At 33.8% G+C, this 10,162-nt stretch overlaps 1 protein-coding gene across 1 annotated transcript in view; it reads right to left on the reverse strand.

The window, feature by feature from the left end:
• LOC108570329 (probable pterin-4-alpha-carbinolamine dehydratase) overlaps nucleotides 1–202 on the reverse strand; it is a 1,168-nt gene extending 966 nt beyond the window's left edge. The window contains exon 1 of the mRNA XM_017932170.1: nucleotides 50–202. Within this exon, the coding sequence (XP_017787659.1) occupies nucleotides 50–166 (117 nt within the window). The 5' untranslated portion in view covers nucleotides 167–202. The remainder of the gene's footprint in view (nucleotides 1–49) is intronic.
• Nucleotides 203–10,162: the final 9,960 nt, after the last annotated feature.

Genomic DNA, 10,162 nt, shown 5'->3' on the forward strand with positions numbered 1-10,162 from the left:
AATATAAATTTTATTATTTTATCTCATAGACTTATTATAATAACTTTACCATATCGGCTCTCTTTAAAGCAGGAGTAGATAATGCTCTTCGGTCGGAAATATGGAATATTCTGTCCCGAAGGATCCCCCCACCATTTAGAAATCGCATGCGCATTAAAGTCGACATAATTTTTACTTTCTTTTTCCTTGATTACGTTGTAAGACTTTATATATCACAAAATGAATAAATATCTCAATATTACGTAACAGGTCGTTATTAAAAATGTTTCTGTCAAATTATTTGATAAAAAGTTCTGAATAAACGTTTAGTTCAATACATTACCACAGACTAGATACAGGATAAACCTAACCCCTTATGGGACTTTGTGGCCAACGTTCTTAAATACTGATCGTGTAAAAAATCAGAGACATTGTTATGCCTTCTACGATAGAGCGGTGAGTTTAGAAAAGATATACAATCCAACCACTAAAGATGGTAAAGTCGACAGATGTAAAAGATTCTCCTTTCTTAAATCCGCATGCAAAGATATTTACATATAGTCGATTGCGTGGCTAGCACTTAGGCGATCTCTCGAAAGCAGTAGAACACACACATGGCATAAATCATCACTAATAAAAAATTATGTTCACACATCCTTTGTTACAGTATAATGAGATTTCTTTGAATTTTTCACTTTCAATAATATTTATTGTAAATTAGAGCATAATTGCATGTTCTAAACAGATTACAGTTGATACGTATGATAAATCTTTAATTGCTTTACGTTACTAATACATACAGTAAAATAAAGTATCAACTTTAATTTCCAGTACATCAATTATAGAATAATTAGTGTTTCTTGTTAAATAACAATTTATATGGTTATATATAATTATTGGAAGCCTTAAAATTATTATATGCTTCAACTTAATAAAACAGCTTAATATATTAATTTTTCATTGAATTAACCATTGTATTCAGTGAATTACTCAGAAATTCTTTATAATATTTATTAAAAATAAGAAAAATTAATATTCTTTCCGTATGAATTACAGATGGATCTTTCAAGACACCATAGAAATCAGGGAAAGGAATTGAACAACAGAAAAAATGAAAAAACGCAATCATTTGTCAAAAAATTAATTATTTATTGTAAAATAAATACGTGAAATGTATTGTACAAAATTATATGTATTTTAAAATATACCAGTATTGTTTTACAGCATTTTACAGTACATTTATTTCTCCCTTACACATCACGTCGATTTCCTTTTGCAAAAAACTCATTGTTTAAGCAATATTACAATGTAAAATTAAATAAACTAAGTCCGAAACCCGGAAAAACTCCGAAATTCGGGGTAGACAAGGATAATACTAAAAATATGAGTTAGACGAGGAAAAGAATAGCGGTAGACAAGGACAGTATTACTACCGCGTGTTAGACAAGGAAAGGAATAGCGGTAGACAAGGATAGCAACACTACCGCGTGTTAAACAAGGAAAAGAATAGCGGTAGACAAGGATAGCAATACTACCGCGTGTTTGACAAGGAAAGATATAGGGTTAGACAAGGATAGAAAATTTTACAGATGGAGAGAGTAACGCCATCTCGTGTTTGGATCCACGAACTGACCGCTCGTTACGCGGGTCACAGAATGTGAACAGAGGTATTAGACAAGGAAAGCACTAGTGTGCGACAAGGATAAAGCGAGAACGTTTCCTATTGGCTGGCGGGCTGCTGGGCTCCGTCAATCAGGCCCTAAGTCAAGCCGGTCGGTGAAAAATCATTAATAACTCCATAATTACGGTTATATTGTGAACTTTTAGAATTGAAGAATGTAGTGTGAACCTTCAGCAACTTTCACGTACAGTTTTTAGTACGCTAAACCCTCTGAATAATTAGTTATTAACAATTTTAGTACGTGATGTCGGGAATGATGCCGTTTACGTTTATATACGTTTACGGTTTTTCAACAATTTCATATCTTTCTTACGAATTCCCATGCAACTAACTATACGCATCTAAAAGCTAACTCCTTTAGCTACATTCACATATAATTTTTATTAACATATTCCGCTTCGTTTAGGAGTTATTAAATATTATTTGGGAGCGTCCGCTGTTCATCGTAGCCGAGTCAAGTCGAATCTTATAAACACTTGCTAATATTTGATAAACCATACCAGTTACGGTTACCAAATTAATTTCAGAATATAGATAAAAGTCCATTCTACATTCTTCATAATTAAAAGTGTATAATTAATCACGCATTTCTATTGAATTAACGAAAATGTGCTACGCTTTCATGCGAAGGTGTAATATAAGTGTAACACCTTTTTTGTTTTTCAATGGTTGCATAGCTTTCTACTAGATTTCCATGAAACTATCTATATGCATTTGAAAGGTACTTCCTTCAGCTATATTCTTATATAACTTTTATTAACATATTCCATCTAGTTTAAGACTTATTGAACATTCCTTGGGAGAGTATTACACCCGTCGCATTCAATCGTAACATATTTTCGTTATTTCAATAGAAATGCGTGAATAATTATGCACTTTTAATCATGGAGAATGTAGAATGGACTTTTGTTTGTATTCTCCAATAATTTTTGTGGCCGTAAGTGATGTGGTTTACTAGATATTAGCAATTGTTTATAACAGTTGGCTATACACGCGTACGACGATTAGGGAACGCTCCCAAATAATATTTAATAACTCCTAAACTAAATGGAATATGCTAATAAAAATTATATGTGAATGTAGCTAAAGGAGTTAGCTTTTAGATGCATATAGTTAGTTGCATGGGAATTCATTAGAAAGATATGAAATTGTTAAAAAACCGTAAAGGCACTGCACTTGTATTATATCTGCGCATTAAAGTGTAACACATTTTAGTTATTTCAATAGAAATGAGTGATTAATTATGCACTTTTAATCATGGAGAATGTAGAATGGACTTTTGTTTATATTCTCCATTAATTTTTGTAGCCGTAAGTGATGTGGTTTATTAGATATTCGCAATTGTTTGTAACAGTTCGCTATACTCGAGTACGATGAATAGGGGACGCTCCCATATAATATTTCATAACTCCTAAACTAAACTGAATCTGTTAATAAAAATTATACAAGAATGTAGCTGAAGGATTTGTCTTTCAGACGCGTGTAGTTAGTTGCATGAGAATTTTGCAGAAAGCTGGGGTTGCCGATCCCTGGAATAGACTAATCATCCATGACTGATAAAATGTGACGATTAGTTCTAAAATTGTCTACTAGCTGGCAGCATCATCCAATAGTCCTAGTGCTGATATCTGTGGTTACAATATTGTACCTCTGGTAAAAAATTAAACGTTAATGTTAACTTAGATAAGGTCAGGCTAATGCGTGACTAATTATACACTTTAAAGCATGTAGAATGTAGAATGAACGTTTATCTATGATCTGCAATTTGTCTGGCAGCCGTAAGTGGTGTGGTTTACTAGTTATTAGCAATTGTTTGTAACAGTTCTCTATACTCGAGTACGATGAATAGGGGACACTCCCATATAATATTTCATAAGTCCTAAACTAAACTGAATCTGTTTATAAAATTATATAAGAATGTAGCTGAAGGAATTGTCTTTCAGACGCGTGTAGTTAGTTGCATGAGAACTTTGCAGAAAGCTGGGGCTGCCGATCCCTAGAATAGACTAATCGTCCAAAGCTGATAAACTGTGACGATTAGTTCTAAAATTGTCTACTAGCTGGCAGCATCATCCAATAGTCCTAATGCTGACATCTGTGGTTACAATATTGTACCTCTGGTAAAAAATTAAACGTTAATATTAACTTAGATAAGGACAGGCTAATGCGTGACTAATTATACACTTTAAAGCTTGTAGAATGTAGAATGAACGTTTATCTATGTTCTGCAATTTGTCTGGCAGCCGTAAGTGGTGTGGGTTATTAGATATTAGCAAATGTTTGTAACAGTTCTCTATACTCGAGTACGATGAATAGGGGACACTCCCATATAATATTTCATAAGTCCAGTACTGATATCTGTGGTTACAATATTGTACCTCTGGTAAAAAATTAAACGTTAATATTAACTTAGATAAGGACAGGCTAATGCGTGACTAATTATACACTTTAAAGCTTGTAGAATGTAGAATGAACGTTTATCTATGTTCTGCAATTTGTCTGGCAGCCGTAAGTGGTGTGGGTTATTAGATATTAGCAAATGTTTGTAACAGTTCTCTATACTCGAGTACGATGAATAGGGGACACTCCCATATAATATTTCATAAGTCCTAAACTAAACTGAATCTGTTTATAAAATTATATAAGAATGTAGCTGAAGGAATTGTCTTTCAGACGCGTGTAGTTAGTTGCATGAGAACTTTGCAGAAAGCTGGGGTTGCCGATTCCTGGAATAGACTAATCATCCAAGGCTGATAAACTGTGACGATTAGTTCTAAAATTGTCTACTAGCTGGCAGCATCATCCAATAGTCCTTGTGCTGACATCTGTGGTTACAATATAGTACCTCTGGTAAAAAATTAAACGTTAATATTATCTTAGATAAGGTCAGGCTAATGCGTGACTAATTATACACTTTAAAGCTTGTAGAATGTAGAATGAACGTTTATCTATGTTCTGCAATTTGTCTGGCAGCCGTAAGTGGTGTGGGTTATTAGATATTAGCAATTGTTTGTAACAGTTCCCTATACTCGAGTACGATGAATAGGGGACACTCCCATATAATATTTCATAAGTCCTAAACTAAACTGAATCTGTTTATAAAATTATATAAGAATGTAGCTGAAGGAATTGTCTTTCAGACGCGTGTAGTTAGTTGCATGAGAACTTTGCAGAAAGCTGGGGTTGCCGATCCCTGAAATAGACTAATCATCCAAGGCTGATAAACTGTGACGATTAGTTCTAAAATTGTCTACTAGCTGGCAGCATCATCCAATAGTCCTTGTGCTGACATCTGTGGTTACAATATAGTACCTCTGGTAAAAAATTAAACGTTAATATTATCTTAGATAAGGACAGGCTAATGCGTGACTAATTATACACTTTAAAGCTTGTAGAATGTAGAATGAACGTTTATCTATGTTCTGCATGATTAATTATGCACTTTTAAGCATGGAGAATGTGGAATGGACTTTTATCTATATTCTGCAATTAGTTTCGTAACCGTAAGTGGTGTGGTTTATTAAATATTCGCGATTGTTTATAAGATTCCACTTGAACGAGTACGATGAATAAGGGACGCTCCCAAATAATATTTAATAACTCCTAAACTAAACGGAATATGTTCATAAAAGTTATATGAGAATGTAGCTAAAGGAGTTGCCTTTCAGATACGTATAGCTATTTGTACGAGAATTTAGTAGAAAGCTATAAAATTATTGAAAAACCAGAAAGATACTTGACGGTATGCGGTACCGTTCCTGACATCACCTGCTAAAATTGTTAATAACTAATTATCGAAAGGTTCTAGAGCATTAAAATCTATATGAGAAAGTTACTAAAGGTCCACACTTCATTCTCCTACACAAAAAGTTTACAAATTCTTCGTAGATAATGAGTTATTAAACATTCTTTGGAAGAGTATTACACCCGTCGCATTCAATCGTAACACATTCTGGTTATTTCAATAGAAATGCGTGATTAATTATGCACTTTTAATCATGAAGAATGTAGAATGGACTTTTGTTTATATTCTCCAATAATTTTTGTAGCCGTAAGTGATGTGGTTTACTAGATATTAGCAATTGTTTATAACAGTTGTCTATACTCGAGTACGATGAATAGGGGACGCTCCCAAATAATATTTAATAACTCCTAAACTAAACGGAATATGTTAATAAAAATTATATGTGAATGTAGCTAAAGGAGTTAGCTTTTAGATGCGTATAGTTAGTTGCATGGGAATTCGTAAGAAAGATATGAAATTGTTGAAAAACCGTAAACGTATATAAACGTAAACGGCATCATTCCCGACATCACGTACTAAAATTGTTAATAACTAATTATTCAGAGGGTTTAGCGTACTAAAAACTATACGTGAAAGTTGCTGAAGGTTCACACTACATTCTTCAATTCTAAAAGTTCACAATATAACCGTAATTATGGAGTTATTAATGATTTTTCACCGACCGGCTTGACTTAGGGCCTGATTGACGGAGCCCAGCGGCCCGCCAGCCAATAGGAAACGTTCTCTCTCTATCCTTGTCGCACACTAGTGCTTTCCTTGTCTAATACCTCTGTTCACATTCTGTGACCCGCGTAACGAGCGGTCAGTTCGTGGATCCAAACACGAGATGGCGTTACTCTCTATCTGTAAAATTATCTATCCTTGTCTAACCCTATATCTTACCTTGTCAAACACGCGGTAGTATTGCTATCCTTGTCTACCGCTATTCTTTTCCTTGTCAAACACACGGCAGTATTGCTATCCTTGTCTACCGCTATTCCTTTCCTTGTTTAACACGCGGTAATATACGGTCAGTTCGTGGATCCAAACACGAGATGGCGTTACTCTCTATCTGTAAAATTTTCTATCCTTGTCTAACCCTATATCTTTCCTTGTCAAACACGCGGTAGTATTGCTATCCTTGTCTACCGCTATTCTTTTCCTTGTCAATCACACGGCAGTATTGCTATCCTTGTCTACCGCTATTCCTTTCCTTGTTTAACACGCGGTAATATTGCTATCCTTGTCTACCGCTATTCCCTTCCTTGTCTAACACGCCGTAGTATTGCTATCCTTGTCTACCGTTATTCCTTTCCTTGTCTAACACGCTGTAGTATTGCTATCCTTGTCTACCGCTATTCCTTTCCTTGTCTAACACGCTGTAGTATTGCTGTCCTTGTCTACCGCTATTCCTTTCCTTGTCTAACTCATATCTTTAGTGTCATCCTTGTCTACCCCGAATTTCGAAATTTTTCCGGATTTCGGACTTAGTTTATTTAATGTTACAATGTAATATTGCTTAAACAATGAGTTTTTTGCAAAAGGAAATAGACGTGACGTGTAAGGGAGAAATAAATGCACTGTAAAATGCTGTAAAACAATACTGGTATATTACAACCTTTTGTAAAATACATTTCACGCATTTATTTTACAATAAATAATTAATTTTTTGACAAATGATTGCATTTTTTCATTTTTTCTGTTCTTCAATTCCTTTCCTTGATTTCTATGGTGTCTTCAAAGATCCATCTGTAATTCATACGAAAAGAATATTAATTTTTCTTAGTTTTTATATTTTAAAATACATATAATTTTGTACAATACATTTCACGTATTTATTTTACAATAAATAATTAATTTTTTGACAAATGATTGCGTTTTTTCATTTTTTCTGTTGTTCAATTCCTTTCCCTGATTTCTATGGTGTCTTGAAAGATCCATCTGTAATTCATACGGAAAGAATATTAATTTTTCTTATTTTTAATAAATATTATAAAGAATTTCTGAGTAATTCACTGAATACAATGGTTAATTCAATGAAAAATTAATATATTAAGCTGTTTTATTAAGTTGAAGCATATAATAATTTTAAGGCTTCCAATAATTATATATAACCATATAAATTGTTCTTTAACAAGAAACACTAATTATTCTATAATTGATGTACTGGAAATTAAAGTTGATACTTTATTTTACTGTATTCATTATGCATGCATCCACAAACGAGATATAGAGTACTTATCCAATTCATATATTTTTTTGTGTTTGATGACCTTGGGGTCTTAGATCACCGTTATCATTTTCGTGTTACATTCTACTGTATCGATTGATACTGGTATAATATCACTGCTTTATTAGTAGAGTAGGAATTGAAATTAAGAATACTGATAAGCATCTGTTATTTCATATAACGAAGGAGACACAAATCTCGAAACTTAAGATGAATCAGAATGGATTCAGTCACACGCATTTGCGTTTCGGGATTCAAGGGTGTATTGACAACGCAGTAGCAATGTACATATATAAATATGTATCTTTCGTACCGACGTCGTCCGAAATTATTGGTTTTGAAGCGCACTCTACTCTTAAGAACGGTCGGTCATTTTAAGACCTGCATCGGGCGAAACGGTCGATATTGGGTCAGGAGGTAAACGCAGAATGATAGCGTCCCAGACATGATTATGTGTGCACTATATATTTGATTGCGTGGGTAGAACTAAAAATAATTATGTTACTTTCTTATTTGTTATTTCATATTTACATTTAGCTCTAATTCCAAACACTACCAATGCTGTAATCTTATTCTATGCTGAAGCGGTAACGTTGGGAGCGACACGAAAATGGTAAGGGTCCTCTCGGCCCTCGTGTCGCGGACAAAAAATCCCACAAGATGTTAAGTCTATACTGTACGTCGTCTTTTAATACTTAAATATGCAACAAGCATATAATACAGGCACTTACATATATACGTACGCATCCTGTCATAAATGATAATTAATTATAAAATGAGAATAAATATCTGAAAGAAGTAATATTCTAATTTATTATTCACTCTAACCTAGTCCTGAAAATCATCGACATAAATAAACGAATATCGATCCAAGCGTCAAAGTGATGAAAGATGAAAATAATAACATAACCGTTCGAACTTTCTTAAGTTTAAATTAACTTCGTTAAATTAATCGTCCGTTTTCTTGATCATATCACGTTTACGATGAAGAATTAAACTTCTCCGGGACTCGAATCGGTCTTTCAATAATACCATTTCGTTGCTCTCTTTCGCGTAACCGTTTCCTACAAAGTACTTTCATTCTTGCACGTGCTTCACTTCGCGGATGCCGATTGCGATTACGAACCTTTTACCTACTCGTCTTCGTTGCGTTGCTTCACTTTTACATTCACATTTGCGGAACAGGGAGGTATTGCGTTCAACGCGTTAATCCATTAAAACACTGTACAAAGTGCTATCGACGAATAGCTAGCGTGGTGCATGTAAATCAATTATCAATTCCGTGCAGATTAAGAAATGGCCAACGTTATATAACGAATTGACTGTGATTAATTTAAAGGGCTACCGGCTACTTTTACAAATTATGTACTTAAGAAGACCTATTACTTAAATTAGATTCCTCGCATCTATGTATTATTTGAACTAAGAAAATTCATCACAATTTCATATTTCTCAACTTCTGCAAGTTATTAGTTAACTCCCGCGTTCATTGTTCCTCCTTATACGTCTAATTTCCTCTACGAGACGAGCAATACGTATCCTCGAAGTTTGACGAATAAATTCATTTAACTGTGGTCCCCAATTTTATTACAAATATAAGAAATCATGCGTTATTTTATTGCGGGAATAATAAAGATGTGGAAGAGGAAAATCTGTACGATCACGGATTAGAATCAAACAACCTACAGTCGATGACACTCTGCATCTTTGAGGCAGAGATCTCAAGAATGATTTCAAGAAAATACGAATACTGGAATGTCGGTAGAATCTGAATTTTAATACTCTGCATTTTTACTTGGAAAATCTCAAGAAAAATTGAATATCCGGTGTATTCAAATAGTTCAACTATTCGAATGGCAGTAGTATCCGGATTTCAATACTCTACAGTTTTGCGTGGAAGATCTTATGATAATTTCTATATTCGGTGTACTCAAATTTTCGAATACCAGTAGAATTTGGTTTTTAACTTGGAATAGTTCAACTATTCGAATGGCAGTAGAATCCGGATTTCAATACTCTACAGTTTTGCGTGGAAGATCTTATGATAATTTCTATATTCGGTGTACTCAAATTTTCGAATACCAGTAGAATTCGGTTTTCAACTTGGAATAGTTCAACTATTCGAATGGCAGTAGAATCCGGATTTCAATACTCTACAGTTTTGCGTGGAAGATCTCATGATAATTTCAATATTCGGTGTACTCAAATTTTCGAATACCAGTAGAATTTGGTTTTTAACTTGGAATAGTTCAACTATTCGAATAATTCGAATATTCGAATATCCGTAGTGTTTAAATTTCAGACTGTTCCGAATATTATTCGTACATTTCGAACATTCGAGTATTCCATTTGATGTGCCACTTAATTAACGTTAATACTATTCTTATTGTTAATAGGTAAGAGGGTGCCTACAATGCAAATAAATAAACTTCGGGAAATAACGTTTCAGTAATGGTGAAACACAAATGTTACAGTCCCTTAAAATCGT

This window comes from Habropoda laboriosa, unplaced genomic scaffold (assembly GCF_001263275.1).
Source record: "Habropoda laboriosa isolate 0110345459 unplaced genomic scaffold, ASM126327v1 scaffold68, whole genome shotgun sequence".
In the NCBI taxonomy this organism is placed as follows: Eukaryota; Metazoa; Arthropoda; class Insecta; order Hymenoptera; family Apidae; genus Habropoda; species Habropoda laboriosa.